This window comes from Idiotropiscis lumnitzeri, chromosome 19, assembly GCF_059441095.1.
Source record: "Idiotropiscis lumnitzeri isolate Australia: NSW breed Sydney's pygmy pipehorse chromosome 19, RoL_Ilum_1.0, whole genome shotgun sequence".
Classification (NCBI taxonomy): domain Eukaryota; kingdom Metazoa; phylum Chordata; class Actinopteri; order Syngnathiformes; family Syngnathidae; genus Idiotropiscis; species Idiotropiscis lumnitzeri.
The window spans coordinates 1,791,985-1,810,080 of NC_142409.1; the positions used below are offsets into that span (position 1 = coordinate 1,791,985).

The 18,096-nt window shown below is 40.4% G+C and overlaps 1 protein-coding gene across 1 annotated transcript in view; it reads right to left on the bottom strand.

Moving 5' to 3' along the window:
* LOC148317974 (ATP-binding cassette sub-family D member 3-like) overlaps positions 1-18,096 on the bottom strand; it is a 78,531-nt gene that overhangs the window by 13,905 nt on the left and 46,530 nt on the right. The window contains exons 8-13 of the mRNA XM_088283563.1: positions 17,160-17,229; positions 13,354-13,451; positions 3,736-3,827; positions 868-956; positions 434-506; positions 282-345 (exon numbers count right to left, since the gene is read on the bottom strand). Coding sequence (XP_088139689.1) covers positions 282-345; positions 434-506; positions 868-956; positions 3,736-3,827; positions 13,354-13,451; positions 17,160-17,229 — 486 coding nt within the window. The remainder of the gene's footprint in view (positions 1-281; positions 346-433; positions 507-867; positions 957-3,735; positions 3,828-13,353; positions 13,452-17,159; positions 17,230-18,096) is intronic.

Sequence of the window (18,096 nt, forward strand, 5' to 3'; positions counted from 1 at the left end):
CCCTCCAAAAGGGTTCCATGCCACAAATGGGCATGGTCATTTTTTTTAACAAGCCGAATTGAGCTAATCACACACTTGACTAAGGGTAATCTAACATCCATCCATTATCTAAGCCGCTTCTCCTCACAAGGGTGGCGGGGGTGCTGGTCGCCTATCCCAGCAGTCTCTGGGCAGTCGGCGAGGTACACCCTGAACTGGTTGTCAGCCAATTGCAGGGTAATAAGACAAAATTCCATTCAGATATAGCAAAAATGTATCCACAATAAAAGGAATCACTTTACCTCAAATGTGAGGTTTTGAATTAGAATGTCTCCATTTGGCGTTGCTAAAGGAGTATGGTCAAATCTGTAAAATTAAAAAGGGTCTTAGTAAATTAAAAAACAAAAACAAAAACTAAAAAAAAAAAACTGACACAAAATACAAATAAACTTACTTGATGATGTTATCTCTGTTGATAATTTGACCTTTTCCAGGTACAAGTGACAGACTTTGTGTTGTGTCAGACTCTGTAAGTAAAATACACCATTCAGTCAGAGCAAGTCCACTTATTTTTTTGTATTACTCAGCAACTTCAACCATTACTAAGACATAGGACTGAACAATTATGCTATTTGGGATAATAGTGATATTGCGTAAGATAATTGTGTGTCTGAGGATTTAAAAAAAAGTTGTAATTTCAATTCATGGATCATTTTTTAATACAATTTATTTAACTTGTGCAGCCCAACTTAGATGGCAAGAGTTGTGTATATTTTTTTTAAAAGCCATGCAGTGTATTTTTACATTTACATCAACTATTGTCATTTCATACCAAGAGCAGCTGCTGCAATGCAAAAGAAAACACTGATTGCAACAAACAATATGTACCCTTCTGTTGGGAGACCATGGTACGTTCATATTTGCCAGAATTTAAATCCTTCAAGACTTTTATCAGTTCAGTGATACGAGTCGTGAATCTGTGGGGAGGAAAAGACAATCAGTACGTGTTCACTAACAGGAATCCACTATCTGTACCTTGCCACTTAAATTCTATCCCCCTTGGACACATCACACTTCCTCAATCCTCTTACTTTTATATTGTGTTTGATTACTTGAAATTCACTCTGGTCATGTCATTGAAAACAATTGAATGGTAAAACTGTTGATATAACAAATGCCGAAATGCGCATAGCTTTCCACCCGTTTCGCCTTTATTCAAAGTGCATGTTCATTTAGGCTACAAACTTGCATTTCTCTCTCTCTAGTTTTTTTATGCATTTAATTCCACCCACGTTACCAGTCAAACTAAACATACATGAAAATATAAATGTCAACTTCTTTTTTGTAGTCATTCACAACCTTGCAACAGTAGGCTAGCCATGAGACTGAATGTTTATTTTACGCCAGTGATTCTTGGCACAGTAGTGTGCCGTGAGAGATCATCAGGTATGCCGCAGAAAATTAGCCAATGTCAATTATTTTTTTTTGGTCAATTCATGTATGTCAACCACGTAGAGTAACAGACAAAACAATGAAATGCTCATCAATTACATGAATGAAGGTATAATTAACCGGTACATCCACTTTTAGTGAATTGTTCAGGGTTTTTTTTTCACTCAATGACATCGATCAGATTGATTCACACCGTATTTATGCTCGGAAACTGCATTATGTGATATAATTACACGCACCCACAAAATGTCAATTTCACTAATTTATTCATGAAGCTGTTCCACTTTAATATACGGATAATAAATTAAAGGAAAATATTTGTGAAAAAATGTGTTTGTTTCACAATACCTCAATCGCCTTTCATCAAGTAGATCTTGCCTGATAATTGTGGTTATGATTGTGACAATGTGACCATTTTAATGTTTTAATCAAAACACAGTTAACTTTTTTTTGGTAGCCAGACAAGTTAAGTAGCCAGGGGGCAATTTTAAAAGTGTTTGCCATTAATGAAAATACATTTTATCAGCTGGACTTAAGCCTACTGTTCCAACATTTGGGCTTCAAACTTCTGCTTCTAATGTTTGTCGTATGTTTTTTTTTTTGTTTGTTTAAATTCCACCTACCAATGAAACTAAACATACGTGACAATATAAATGTCAACTTCTTTTTTGTAGTCATTCACAACCTTGCAACTGTAGGCAAGTGTGCCAAGAGAGATCATCAGGTGTGCCGCAGAATTAGCCAATGTCAACTATTTCAACCAAAAATTTATAATTCTCCAATATTTTTTTTGTAGTTCATTCATGAATGCCAACCACATAGAGTAACAGGCAAAACAATGAAATGCTCTTCAGCTTGATGAATGAAGGTAAACAATTAACCTGTATATCCACTTTATGTGAATCTCTAAGTGGTGTGACGTGAATTTTTTTCCCCTCATTTAAGTTTGAGAAACATTGGCGTCCAGTGCGCGAATGAAGCAGCTGTGTCCAAAAACATAAGACAACAAAACAACACAGCAAATTAAGCGAAGCGGAACCCTCAAACGGATTTGATGTTAATTTAGAGTTGGGCATATGCGCTAATGTCAGCTGACCTTTGATATTAGTTAAGGAAGTTCTAAACATTATAATTCATCATTGACAATCGCTCGCTTTCTTCCTTTCATAGCCCATAATAACTGTCCGTAATCAAAATGTAATCTAGCACTGATAGACAACTCTAGCAAATACCAATAGATTAGCATCCTCGCTAACTTTAATTTACTTGAAGGGCTAGTAATGTCTGCGGCTTACCTTTTACAGGGCTCGAGAGAGCCAATTGCAAAAAATCCATTGCAAAAAGTTGGATTTCTTTTTTGCATAAATTGCAGCGGGCCAAACGAGGATTTGGTTCAGGTTTTATTCAAAGTTTCTATTTTTTTTAACAGCCAATATTCATTTCAGTTTCTATTTAGTTCTTTGTTTCCATTCCATTCTTGTAGGTTTATTGTCCATATCAGTTGGCCATGTCCATTGTCCTCCTGCCTGTCTCGCCTTTTCAAGATAACTCTAGTCCTTGTATTTTGTTGATCCCTGTTATTTTGTACTTTTGAAATTTTAGTTTTAGTTTTTTTTCCCAGTGCCTTGTTTGCCTTTTTATTTTCTTTGGAAAATCAACACTTTTTGTTAAAACCACTCCGTGCCTGGCTTTCCTGCATTTGAGTCCTCCTGCACTACGACCGAAACCTGATACTTATGGCATGATGGACCACTGTCCTCTTGAGGGCGATGATGAGCTGCGACAGAGATGTAAAATTCCCAACAAAGGCGTGTGCCAACACATCAAGCGTTTAGCTTTAATTTGCGAAGAAACATATTTTATTTTTTTTGCATTTTATATTTAGCTTATTGAGTCAGACTGCCGGGAAATATGATGAACTCTTTCACGCATTTACAAGCACATCACCCACAATTCAAGCACTTTTCAAACCTTGAAAACAGCAATAAAATCCAAGCACTTTCAAGGTTTTCAAGCACCCGTACGAAATTGGAACAATTTGTACTAAAACATAAATTACAGTATGTATCATTCCTGTCGATATGGTATCAGATGATATCGGTATTGGACATTACTCTAGGCCGCATCATTGGTATTGTCTCGGAAGTGAAATATGTTACTAATCTATTGGTGACTAGTCAACTAGCAAAATGATTGTATGTAGCATCACTCTTCAGAAGAAGTAACAATAAGAAAAAATGGTGAGAAGAAAACAAGCCACTGCTCACTTCAAACAATTGTTGCCTTATTGAAGTAAATACTTACCCTGAAAGCCGAGTCATTTCTCGACCAGCAAGAACAATTCTGCCAAGGGCCTGGGACATTCGAAGGAGCATTCTCCCACTCTGGTAATAATCCTACAAAATCCAACATTGCTTAAAACTCATAATTTCATAACATAAACACTAAACATTTTTTTTTTTATACGGGTCATTGTCATTGAGTGATGTTTGATGTTCAAGACAATCTGAGGTGGATGAAAATTTTAAGCAAGCTACACTATCTCACTAAAGGAAGTACACGCCTCACATTTTTGTTAGTATTTTTTCACAATGTTTTTATGGAATAACACGAGAGAGAAGACACTTTGCTGAGTGTAAAGTAGTCATTTTTTTAGCACTCTTAATAGACTGGACACCTCATTCAAGTGAATGGGAGCCATTGCCTCTTCATAGGAAATGGGTTAACAATGTCGATAAAATCCAAAATTGGGGGCAATTGTTCTAAAATTTCCGGGATATGAAGTGGGCATGCATTTACGTGTGCACGCAAAAACGTTCATGGTTTTCATACAAGTCGTGACGTTAATGTTTGTTTACCTCTAAGAAGCAAATGAAGAGGCAACGGCTTAAGAAGTCCATAAAATCAACAAAATTGCGACCATTGTTTTCTGTATGTGTGATGTCATGATATAGTGTATGTGTACTGAAGGCTCTGCGATTTGTGAGGGATTAAGAGGGCATCTTTGTTTAATATGTGGGAGTTTGTTTAATAATTTGCCGTATTTTGTTTACTGCCTTTAATTCACCTGTTGAAATAGGCACTAGTTAGTTTTGCGGCAGTTTACCGTGATTGTGTTTTGCGTATGTCACGCAAGAGTGTACAGGGCACAATATTACTACGCGCGCGGCGAGATGAACTTTTCGAGAGACATTTTTGCGAGTACGGAGCAGTTGAGTGAGTCTCCACGGATAAGTTTAAGTGAGGAGTTGGTCGATGAGACTACAGCGAGCGTGTGACCACAATCAAGAGACCGTGAACTAGGGCTGGGCGATATGACCTCAAATCAATATAGTGAGAAATTGAGCAATTTTACCTCGATAACGATAAATGCACGATAAATTTCCCCCGTGGACTAAAATCAAAATAAATGCAGGAAATGCATATTGACTGTTTTTTTATTGACCAACTGGTACACATTACTTTCAATGAAAAATAAAAGTACAAAAATCATTTGAATAAACATTCCAAATAGCTTGCTTTGGATGACTTGAACAATGTCACAAAGAAAAAGGGTCCCTCTTGAAAAATCTTTTTCTGCAAATAGATTGCGCCAAGATGCTGGCATGATGTAAATAAACCCAAATAAAAAAAATGCTAAATAAAATGAAAGAAAATGTCAATGCAAGCCAAATAAACAAGTGTGCATCATCGGGGAAAATGTGCTGTCTCGAGTACTCCGGTGCGCAGTCGCCACTTGACGTCTATGTAATGCACAGTCAGGCTCAATCAGGGATCCATGTTGCGACCCGACCACAAGTCGGATGTAGATGCAAAATGCTTGACATGTCTAAGCTCCCGGCCCGATGTAGTCCATATCGGGAAATACGGCTTTCATGAAGCATTTAAATCCTGTGCGCGCCACTGTAACTAGAGGAGCTAAATCTTTAGCTATGTGCTAGGCTATCGCGTCCACCTCTGAGACGTTCTCTCGTATGGTGTCGCTTCCGTTATAGGCTGTTGTTACTTGTCGAACCTTGCTTCTCACTTTGAACTTTTAGCACAGCATGGTTGTGTTGTGGTGGTGAAAAAGCTTCCGGATTTGAATCGCCAGCTACGACCGCGATGTCTGTTTTCTCTCTCGATCAGACGGGTGGAGTCACGTGACTAGAGGCGCTGTAGTCGTCTTAAAGGGGCAGGAACATTGCCGCAGACAGAAAAGGCTTTTCTTTTTTTTTTTTAAACACCGAATTTACCGACATGGGCAAAATGATTTCGGTCATTGGAATAAATTTCGGTAACGGTAAATTTTCGGTTTTTCGCCCAGCCCTACCGTGAACACGCTTCAAAAGGTGAATGCGCGTTCTCAGCACGGCAGCCGGCCGAGACATCGAGCGTGAGTTGGCAAGCTAGGTTAACTCACACGACGGAGATGAGAGGACACCTGAAGCCATTAGCGGTGTGTCGCAGTCAGCAGCGGCGGACTGTGAGCATCAATTGGACTGGGCAGCATCTTCCGGATCCACTGTCATCGCAGCAGTCAGCCCCCCTCGCCATTTGGACTCCTCCCCGACGTTCGGCAAGCAGGTGCACTCGCTCACTCGCCAGCGGAGGAGCAGTTTCTCCTCCTCAATACCAGTAACCGCGGCAACGTTGGCCAGAACATTCAGTAATACTAATTTGGGCGCCCAACTAAATTTATGTTGCTATATTTGGTCATATAAAGTGAAGATAATTAAGCAATTATTCGGTTGTAATGAATTGTATTAAGTATTGAATCTGGTTTCCTCTTGCTCTCTCTACACCACAGTTGGATTGAGTTATTCCTTTGAGTAATTTGGTAGATTCAATTAAGTAGTTAAGGCATCCTCAACACCCCTAAGGTGAAACACATACAGTCCTCAAGCTCCGGCACAGTTTGTATACATGAATTTCGGTGATGATCAATAACTGCTTTCGTACATGAAGTGACAATATTTTTTCTCTGGTAGGCTATGAAGCAGAAACGGCTTACAATATCCATAAATTGAAAAATGTTGCTACACTCGTTCTAATATTTAATATTATAAGTGCGCATGAGAAGATATGCATGCAAATTTTGGTGACAATCACTCACAGTTTTTGGGCAATAAGCAATGTGGAGCTTTTCAATATATGTCTTTTGGAGGTGAGGGCTGACTGCATTCGCCAGCCACTTCAAATATATTTATTTTTACGTTCTCAAAGGTAGAACATAAAACGTGACATGGCAATGAGTGCTATTTAAATTATGGCAATACTTGATGAAACCAGATGACAATTAAGAGCAAAATATACCTGAAACAAATAAAATAAAAAAAATAAATAAAAATTAACGTGTCACGTAATAGCACGCCCTGTGTCAGTGACCACGTGCCTGCTCTAAAATGGTCAAGATGGTACAGTAGGTATTGTCACATATGCTATAAATGAAAATGCCTTGCAGCTGTATGGGGACACCCCCCCTTCACCAGCACGCGTTACCGCTATCGGATTCATGCGCCAAGCGCCTGTCAATATCACCTGAGACACTCAATAAAGAGACTGAATAAATAACCTCGATTCGGATCATTCTACATGGTGTCAGGAGTGGGATCACTTGCAGAGAAGAATAATTCGGCTTGGCAAAGTTTAATCCCCCGGCAAGTTTTTCGTTTGATAAACCAACGGAATGGCCGGACTGGAGGCAACGTTTCGAGCGGTTCAGACTCGCCACAAAGTTGGACAAGGATGACGGGGAGAGTCCAGGTGAGCTGCGTAATATATGCCATGGGCAATGAGGCAGAAAATATATATAAATCATTCACATTCGCCGAAGAGGACCAGAGAGATGACTTCAGCGTCGTGGTGAAAAAGTTTGATGACTATTTTTTCCCACGGAGGAATGTTATACATGAGAGGGCATGTTTCCACCAACGTATCCAGCGGCCAAGTGAGAAACCAGAATGCTTCATTCGAGCCCTTAACGATCTATCGGAACACTGCGAGTTTGGCGTGAATAGGGAGGAAAATATCCGCGACCGGATCGTCGTTGGGATAATGGATAAAGAGCTCTCGCGTAGGCTGCAAATGATGCTGGACCTGACACTTGCATTGACAATACAGACCGTCAGGCAGTCGGAGGAGGTCGCTGCACAAGTCAGACTGCAAGGAGATTCTACAGCGCAAGTGCACGCAGTACAACGCGGACGAGGAAGAAGTAACTGGAAGCAAAAAGGCAAGTCACAAGGAAATAAATGGAGAGGAACTCACACAAACGAAAAGAAATGGGGAGGAAATGAGGATAATTGTGGAAGGTGTGGAAAAGCACAACATGGCAAAAGTGATAAATGTCCTGCAATAAGATCTACTTGTAACTACTGCAAGAAAATTGGCCATTGGGCAAAGATGTGCCGCAGAAAGTCTGTTAATGAAATTTCTGAGACTGAACAGACAGACCAGGCATCCTTTTACCTAGGTTCTGTGCACAATGCAGAGGAAAAAGAACAGTGGACATTGCAGCTCGAGGTAGATTCCACACCGATGGAGTTTAAAATAGACACCGGAGCAGATGTCAGTGTACTAAGTGAGGATTCATTCAAGAAACTCACCCCACCATGAGCCCTGACACCACCCGAAATTTCCCTCGACAGCCCTGGAGGTGGGTTATCGTGTTTTGGTCGCATCAAGGCCACGGTTTGCTCCAAGGGAAGCATATGTAGTGCGCGGCCCAACTGTCAGTAACCTACTAAGCAGGTCGCTGTCAGTAAAAATGAACCTAGTACGACGGGTGAAGTGACACATGCCATTCCCGGCTTCCAACAAGCTCTTGGTGAGCATGGTACTCTAAAAACTGAGCCTGTCAAAATCCATCTTAAGGATGATGCTACACCACATGTGCACACGGCCCGCCGGGTGCCCTTCCCAAAGAGGAATTAGGCAGGATGGAGAAAGCTGGCATTATTGAACGGGTGACACAACCAACCGAATGGTGCGCGGCTATGGTGCCTGTTCTAAAGAAAAATACAGGCAAGGCCAGGATATGTGTGGACCTGAAGCGATTAAAAGAGTCAGTCAAAAGGGAGCGATACATCCTGCCCATCGCTGACGAAACTGCAAAGTTGAGTGAAGCAGCTGTGTTCTCCTCCCTGGATGCTGCAAGTGGATTTTGGCAGATCCCACTACATCCAGACAGCTGCAAGTTGACAACTTTTATAACACCTTTCGGCAGATACTGTTTTAAAAGATTACCTTATGGCATTTCAAGTGCACCGGAGATCTTCCAACGGAAAATGCTAGAGGCGCTACAAGGACTGGATGGTGTGGAAGTTTTCATGGATGACATTCTCGTCTATGGAACCACAATGGAGCAACATGATGAGAGGCTGGAGAGAGTGCTCCAGCGCGTCGAGTCAGCAGGCCTGAAACTCAATAAGAACAAATGTTCCTTCAGACAGAGCCAGCTACGTTTTCTGGGACATCTCATTGACCAGTCCGGGGTCAGGCCGGATCCAGGAAAGGTAGAAGCCATCCGCCAACTAGCACCTCCAGGAAATGTTCAGGAGCTAAAGAGAGTCCTGGGCATGGTGAACTATCTTGAAAGGTATGTCCCCAAACTATCCATTATAGGTCAACCGCTTTATGAGCTTTTGAAGAGCATGGATGTGGGGTCACTCACAGCAGTCAGCCTTTCAGAACATCAAAGAGATGCTTACAACTGCACCAGTTCTCGCCTTCTATGATGTCACTCGACCCACTGCTGTGTCATCGGACACGAGCAGCTATGGCCTGGGAGGGGTTCTCCTCCAGCTCCATGGAGAAACATGGAAGCCAGTAGCATACTGTTCCAGGTGTCTCACAGAAGCTGAAACACACTATGCGCAGATCGAGAAGGAATGCCTGGCCAGCGTGTGGGCATGTGAAAAATTTGATAAATACCCCTGCGGCATGGATCAGTTTAGGCTTGAGACGGACCATAAACCATTGGTGCCACTTGTCAACAGCCGAAGCCTAGACAACGTTCCTGTGAGATGCCAGCGCCTATTGATGAGACTCATGAGGTACAACGCAAAAGCAGACTATGTGCCTGGGAAGACCCTCATCGTGGCCGACACTCTCTCTCCTGATCCTCAAGCACATGAAATGGACAGTGTGGACACACATGAAGATGTTGCCTGCTATGTAGCTACAATGTTGCGGAGTGTCCCAGCATCTCCAGCAAAGATGGAGAGCATCAGAAGGGCAACAGCAACTGATAGTGAACTGCAGGAGGTTGCCAAATTCATCAGGTCAGGCTGGCCAGAGTACAGCAGGAAAGTACCGATACTGATTAGAGACTACACAAAAGTGAAAAACGAGCTATCAGAAGCCAATGGAATCATGCCAGGATGGCCGAGTGGTCTAAGGCGCCGCGTTCCGGACCCAGTCTCCCCAGGAGGCCTGGGTTCGAATCTCGTGGCTGCCAGGATGGCCGAGTGGTCTAAGGCGCCGCGTTCAGGACCCAGTCTCCCCAGGAGGCCTGGGTTCGAATCTCGAATTTCCCCATTGTGGGACTAATAAAGGCATTATTATTATTATTATTATAATAAGAGGAACCAGGATTGTAGTCCCAAGGGAACTGAGGGCCGAGATCTTACAAAGCATACGTGATGGACATCAAGGTCTGACAAAGAGCAGAGATATGGCTAAAACATCAGTATGGTGGCCCGGACTCTCTAAAGAACTCAAGACCATGGTGGAGTCATGCCAAACTTGCTTGGAGATAAAGCGAGGCCAAAACAAGGAGCCCCTTATCCCCACGGTGCTGCCAAATCGCCCATGGAAACTAATTAGTATCGATCTCTGTGAACATGAGAAAAAGTGCGATCTTGTGGTCTCAGACTACGATTCGAGGTTCCTGGAAATACTCCACCTGCCAACAACCACTACTTCTCAAGTCATACAAAGACTGAAATCAACTTTTGTTAGATTTGGCATCCCGGACGAGGTGGTGAGTGACAATGGACCTCAGTTTTCAAGTATGGAGTTCCGTCAGTTAGCTTAACAGCTTGGCTTTACTCATGTCACGTCCAGTCCCCATTCACCCTCAGGGTAATGGCCACGCAGAGTGAGCAATGCAGATTGCAAAGAGGATTCTCAGGCAGAAGGACCCATTGTTGGCACTTATGGCCTATAGGTCAACTACATGCACCACTACAGGGGTCAGCCCTGCGGAACTGCTAATGGGTAGGAAGATTAGAACAACGCTGCCTACTTTGGAGACAAACCTACAACCTAAATGGCCCAACAGATTGGCTGTCAAACAAAAGGATGCTAAGGAGAAGGCTAAGCAAGCTTTTTACTACAATCGTAGACACGGAGCCAGACAACACCTGTCCTTCATCCAGGTGACACGGTCTACATGAAATTGGACAACGAGAAGGCTTGGAAGTCCTGAAGGAAGCTGTCACACCAATATCTTACCTCGTCGATGTGAGTGGTGGTCCAGTATTGCGTCGAAATAGACTCCTTCTCCAAGCGCGACTATCTCCTCGATCGACAACAACTGTCCAACCCGCCGCCTCTGAGTGTGAAGGATATAATTTCCAATGTACAAATGTCACCACCCCAGAGACAGTACCCCTCCGAACCAAGTGAAATCACTAACTCGACATACAGTCATACGCCACAACCCGTAATCACGAGATCTGAACGTGTCAGCAAGCCTGTCATGAGACTTAACCTGTAGGCACAGGTGTCCAGTTTAAACCAAGAGAAAGAAACACCAGACTATTGCCTTTGGGGGGGTGGATAGAGGAAAAAAAAAGGGAAAAAAAAAGAATGGAAGCTTGTTGTGATACGAATGTTCAAGTTTGAGTGTTGGAACAATTTGTCTAGTTAAGAATATGTTCGAATATCTTAAACGCTGCGATATAGTTGAATGATATTTGTTATTTAGTTTATGTGTAAATTGTATGAAAGAAAAGGAAAAAAGATCACAGATTTAAGTTTGAAAGATTGCTGTTCAGAGTAGCAAATGGCTATTTTGTGACAACCGCTGTTCCAGATTATTTCAGGATGAATTGTTAATGAGATTAACTGGGAAAAGGGGAGATGTCACATATGCTATAAATGAAAATGCTTTGCAGCTGTGTGGGGACACACCCCCTTCAGAAGCACGCGTTACGGCAGTCGGATTCATGCGCCAAGCGCCTGTCAATATCACCTGAGACACTCAATAAAGAGACTGAACGAATAACCTTGACTTGGATCATTCTACAGGTATGTCATTATTTCGATACTTCTTTATTTTGATAATCGGTTTAAACTTTTTTTAGGGAATCAAATGCCATTGATATTTGCACTATTGTTTATACACTGACTAATCAAATGATGGGCAATTTCTTTTTAGTGGTGTGTTGCTTTAAGCTAGCAGACAATAACATTTTCCAGAAATTGCTATGCATTTGTGGTTATATTATTATTATTATTATTACGATTATTGTAATTATTAATCGGAACATTACTTAGGCCGTGAATGATGATGATTCACAAGATTGCAAGAAGGCAAATTGAGAAACCGGGAAGCTAACCACCAACCCTTCTGTCACGGGGTGACCCACTCCTTAAACTGGGTACACTCATCCCAATCATTGTTCAATAGTGCTTTTCTAATATGTTTTACATTTTAAGTTAAATCCAAATAAAATGTGTTTTGAATCATCACGTGTGTTGTCCTGAACGAATTGGCACACATCTTTGCAAATTCTTCCAGGATAATCAAAGTTATGATAACCGTGTAATGTACTGGTATTTATTGAATAAAACCAGGGCTGCATTTTAAAATCAGTGCAAGTAAATAGAAAGAGAAAATTGTACATGTTGAAATACTGGGCTCAACATCAGATAAAATATAACGGGAATAGTTTGCATTTCCCCTTTTTTGTTTAGCATCACGACAAAAAAAATTCTTAATTTGACATAATTTAACAGATTATAGCAATTGAGCAGATGTTCACTTTCTTCCCATCTAGAATTGAGATGTAGCTTGGATTTTCTGTCATCTCACTTGAGATTTTCAGTCGCTGTTTGTTCAAAATCTTTACGCTCTGTCTACGGATTATTTGCAGTTTTAATTAGTGCTCCAGAGGGAACTATAAACAGGAGTAACTGACCTTTCCCTTTTCATTTTTGGGTATGTGTCATTTGTTCAGTATTTTCTCTCCCTTTATCCATCATTTCTTCAATGCAAAAGTCTCCATCGCTACATTTTTTCATATTTAACATCTTTTTCCAGCGCAGTAGTCCTAATCCCGCTCCCCTGGTATGTCTCTCTCCATTGTCTTTGGCTAGTCTGCACTGAAAAGTCAATGTTTAAAATGTATGCATAGCATACAATGACTGTGCTGCTAATGTAAAAAAAGCATTCTGTACGTCTATGAATTGTAAACCTGTTTTGGCTATACATCTGGGGTCGTTTGGCACAGCTTCTGGGTGAGGGCTCAGACCGCAGTCCGCCTGTTTTTGACCTCTGGCCTAGGCCATCATGTAGAGCAACAATTCTTATAGTCAGAAACTTAAAAAGTTATTCCATTTTGAACTTCTACTGTCCAGTATGAGAACATGTGAGAGTGATAACACCAACTTTAATTAATTCAATGAAAGGATAAAATATTTATAAAAATGTGAGTAGGGTATTCACTGTTGAGACACAAAATATACTTTGTAATTAACTTCGCAGCTCCTATTTGTTCGTCTTTACTTTACAGGGTAAATCAAGATCTGAGATAGATATTTTTGTCTTGAAATAATCAAAAGTCCATCAGGTAAATGTGTGTACTTTGTGTTCAATTTCCATTAAGATTTTGTTTTTCTCCACCGATAACTAAAACAATTCAAAATGCAATTAAGGAAAAGGCAGTGGATTTACATTTGTCCTTATGAATGAGTGTTAGAGCTATCACTGACCTCCAGAAGCTGAGGCTGGGTGCTGTGATGATGTCTTGGGTGGGACAGGTTTAAGAATGGCCTGCTAACCACCAGGTATCCCACAACAGTGGCAATGTCTGCAGTGGATCCACACATACCCACACATTTGCACGTACCCACAAACATGCACAAACGCAAAAAAAAAAACGCCAAACATCAGTGCACTGTGTGCGTCATACCGAGGGCAGTTTTTGCAGACTCTTAGTCCTGGGGTGTAGCGTGTTATTTATAAGTGCGCTTATTAATAACATGCTGAAACATGCAAAAGTATAATGGTGGCAGCTTGCTTGCTTGGCTGCAGTGGCTCACAGTAGTTATGTATGCGTTAACCAAAATTATTCGCCTACTTAACCAAATTTAAGTAATATCCACATCAAAATAGCATAGAACTGTACCTTGACCCACATTAACATATCTTGTCAAAGTTTCACACATTTGCTGATAGTTGACGCCTGACGACCTCTACAAACGTTTTTTCGCGGGCCAGATAATGCCGGAGGTTGAAGCTGGAAGGCTACCCTGATCGTGGCCAGAGGGTGGGGACTGACTGGCAAAAAAGAGACAAATGCCCAGATATGTTTATTAGTAAATTAAATTTTACGGCTTCTATTCTCTCAGTTTTTCTCTTACAATAATGGAGACATCATTGTGTTGGGCTGGGTGAAGGCTGTCACGTGGTAGTATTCCTAGTCAGATAAAATTACCCTTTAACGCAGGTTGCTTGCTGCTGGGGCAGCCATGCAATGTTTGGAGAACTTCGCAAAACTGAGCAATCTGTTCTCATTCAGAGCCCATCACAGCAGCGAGTTCTGCTTGGTGGGCATTTGCAGTGTTTGTAATAAATCGAGGACCTCCTCATTGTGTGAGAGAATAATTTCCCTCTCTCCTTCCCCCTTGACAGTGCGGGATGAAAAGTTTTTGAAAAATCCCTTACAAGCCAGGATATTTTTTCACGCATATATTGGTTCATCCTGTAGACACTTGAAGCCAATGAAAGTGGCAGACTAATTTCACTGACCACACTCACTTTTTGCTGCATGTGTTTGTCTCCCAAAATGTTTTTAAAAGAAAAATAGCACTATAATACTAATGTAATATTTATACATTATTCATATAATAAAATATTTAATATTTTGACACACTTTGGATCAACTGAATCGTCATTGTGATGCTGACCGCCTTGGCCACGTCGGGGTTGTTAAAACAAACCATCTGTCCATGCGATGTTGCAATGATGTGTCAATCAGGAGAGCCCCACATTTACAGTCTTCAGGAGCTATTGGCAGACTTCATCTAACCCCGGGTCCTTGCCACCAAAGGAGTTTTTTTTAACCACCTCGGGCAACTCAAACTCAGAGATGGGGAAAGAGACCCCAGACTCTGCTTTCTCATGAGAAGGCATGTTGTGGAATTGAGAAAGTGTTCAAAGTAGGGTTGGGCGATATATATTGTCATTGATATCATCGTCAATATTATTTTCACTATGTGCAATTTTTCATTATCAAAGTATTTATACTGCCTCGATAAGGGAAGACAAACTTTGCAGTATTTTTGAGATATTTATAAGTGATTGTACAGCTTAAATTGAAGACAATACTAGCCTTAAACTTTTTAGCCATTGTTATCATTTAGTGCATTTTGAAATGGAACCAAAACTATACACCCGGCATCACCAAATGGCGGACCGCGGATGGTTCGGACCGGACCCATGACCGCTCTACGATTAATTTTTTTCAGGGCGCATTCGCAAATGTTGGCGCTGCAATTCTAGTTAATACGGAAAAGGCGTCACTGATTTGAGCCAATCAAATCTTTTGTTTACGATCCACTGCCAATTGCGCAGCAGACCGGAAGAGAGTGCTGCTGACAGTATGCCTTGCTAAAAAGTTAGAAAGGTTGATGCGTGTTGTTTTAAAAGAATGGACAGAGAAATTTAGTTTTGTTCTTGCTGCAGCCAATTCAAAACCAGTGTGCATCATATGCTCCAAAACCGTCGCAACATTGGGAAGTGCCACTACGAAACAAAGCACCGCCTTTTTTTGCAAAGTTATCCGCTGAAGTTTGAAGTGAGCGCACGCAAAAACATCGAACTTCGAGTGCAGTACAACAGATTTTTATATTTTCGTTTACATCCCAGCGGCATGCAAACGAATATTCAGTAAAAGTATCATGGATTTTGGGGAAACATGAAAAAATGTGAAAGTGATGGGGAAGTTGTGAAGGAGTTGGTTGCACAAACATTATTTAAAGGAAAACACAAATCCCAGATGTGTGAAATAATCTACCAAATCCCAATGGCCCTGACTCCGTTCCAACCCAGAATTAAGTCACTGGCAGGGCAGTCACAAACTCATTTTTCTCATTAAGAGATGTTAAAAAAATATTCAAAAGAAAGGGTGGTGTCAAAACTCATTTTGAATTAGTTTTTCATGAGGACAGCCATTTTTATTGATTGTGTACTGAACATGTTGACCTGTTTTACTTGGATAATTAGGCTTCCCGTTTTTTTTAGGCTGATAACTCTTTGATTTGAGAAAAAAAGGTAAAAGATGTTAACTCAATGCTTAGCACTTGATATATTTCTGCAGGAGATATTTGACTGTTTTTTTTCTGGAAGTGGCAAACTTGAGTTCCTGGAGCCACATTTTATTGAATGTGAAATACACACCTTATATTTGTTTGACTGGCAAAGGTGTTTAATGTGAACATTGCTAAATATTTAGTATATAAGTGCGCTCTGTTGAAAATGACTAAATATTGAAACTAAAAATGTAAACATAGGCTAGACATTAAGGGAAGTTGGACTTTGGTTAGGACCTTTTAATTGGAAGAAATTTTAGTCGTGGACCTCTGTGACTTTTAATTGAATACCTCTGCTATACACTATATTTAGCGGCACTAATTGTACAAAACTATCTATGAATACAAAAATAAATATTTAAAAACAAATTTCACTATTCTGGGGTAGCAAGCCTTGTTTCAAATGCAAACGGTCGTGAAATCTGTGCATTCCAGCAAATTAGGAAAATGCACTGTGCGAAAGCAAACTAAAATAAACACTTGCATTGGTGCTTAATTTTGTCTTTATTGAACCTTTATCCAAAATGTTTTGCTTTTCATCACTAGTATGCATGATTTACTAGGAGGAAATTGATTTATAAAATCAATGCACATGGTACAAATAAAAAAATCCTGACATGAATAATATTAGGTGGAACATACTTTTTTTTTATTTTTATTTTAGCAGCATAAGACAGTATCTTGCAACAAACGTAATTATGCATTTGTTTACGTGATGTTTTGTTACTTTGAGTACTGGTATTTCCCAGTTCATGAACGCTCACCCCATTAGCGAGAGAGAGTGTGTGAGATGTTTCTCCTTCGTTGTCAAACACGGACAATCTTACACTGTTTTGTTTGTTAATAAATGAGTTCACTGACTAATGCCTCCTAAATCCGCTACAATATGTTAGCGTACCATAAAGGATATCGTGTGAGTGCTAGTGTTACAAGGTAATATCAGACACACACAGCAATATGGGTGTGCTAACTACAGCGATCTTTCAAACACGCCTGAACGTGTCAGAAATGAAATCCAGTATCAGCCAAAACATGCTTCCTTTCTAGATTATCGAGAATCCCCGCCATGCTGCCATGAAAGTGAGGTTTACATCTTAAATATTTATGGGGAAAATCTCAGGGCATCACTGTAGTTTATTTTGCGACTAAAAGACAAAGTTAAGAAAACATAATAGAACTTCAAAGTAAGAAAAAATTCTACTTACATTTGGCAATTATGCTGTCAACAAATCCCATTGAAAAACGAAAGAAGATGAAGTTATGTAGATGGACAACCTGGAAGATAAGAAGTGAAAAATGACTGAGCTCACGTGAATTTTAGATATTTGCTTTTGAAAATTTGCAATTCACTGCAATTCAAAATATAAGATTTCTCTTGCAAACGATTGAATGCAAGACAATGTAAACAATAAGCAATATATATATATACAGGGTGTCCCAAAATAATGTATACACTCTAAAAATATTCATAGTTATTAATAAGTTTTTCCTATTTCAGATTTGTCTAACCCTTGATAATGGAGGAAACTCAACTAACATTCCAGCATAAGAAATTTATTTTAAAAACATTCTGGAAATATGAGAATAAAGCTGAAGTACAAAGACGCTTCACAAGAGAGTTCCACAGAAACGCGCCATCACGTGTCACTATTTCACGCATCTCAGATAACTTTGAGGAGCATGGAAGCACCCAGTGTATGAGAAAGGGTCATTCTGGACGATACAGATCATCAACAAGCCCAGCAAGAGAGCAAGGAGTTATTGATAATGTTCAAAATTCTCAGAGAAAATCGGTTCGGCAAATTTCACGTGAAACAGGTATTCCCAAATCTAGCGTTCATCGCATTTTGAAGCATGCTCAGTGGAAGAGATTTATTCCAGCGCTTGTTCATGCTCTCAATGAAGAATGTGCTCAAATACCAATTGGAAATGTTGCTGGACGTTTGTAGGTCCATTTCTTCAAGATATTAGAATTAGAATTAGAATTAGAAATCCCTTTATTGTCATTGTACTCAAGTGTGCAACGAGATTAGAGGGCTCCCCTCTCCAGTGCAATACAACAATAATACAGACAAATATATAAATTAGATAAATAAATAAGAGAGTGCAATGGAATTTAGTACTGAATAGGGTATATAAAAA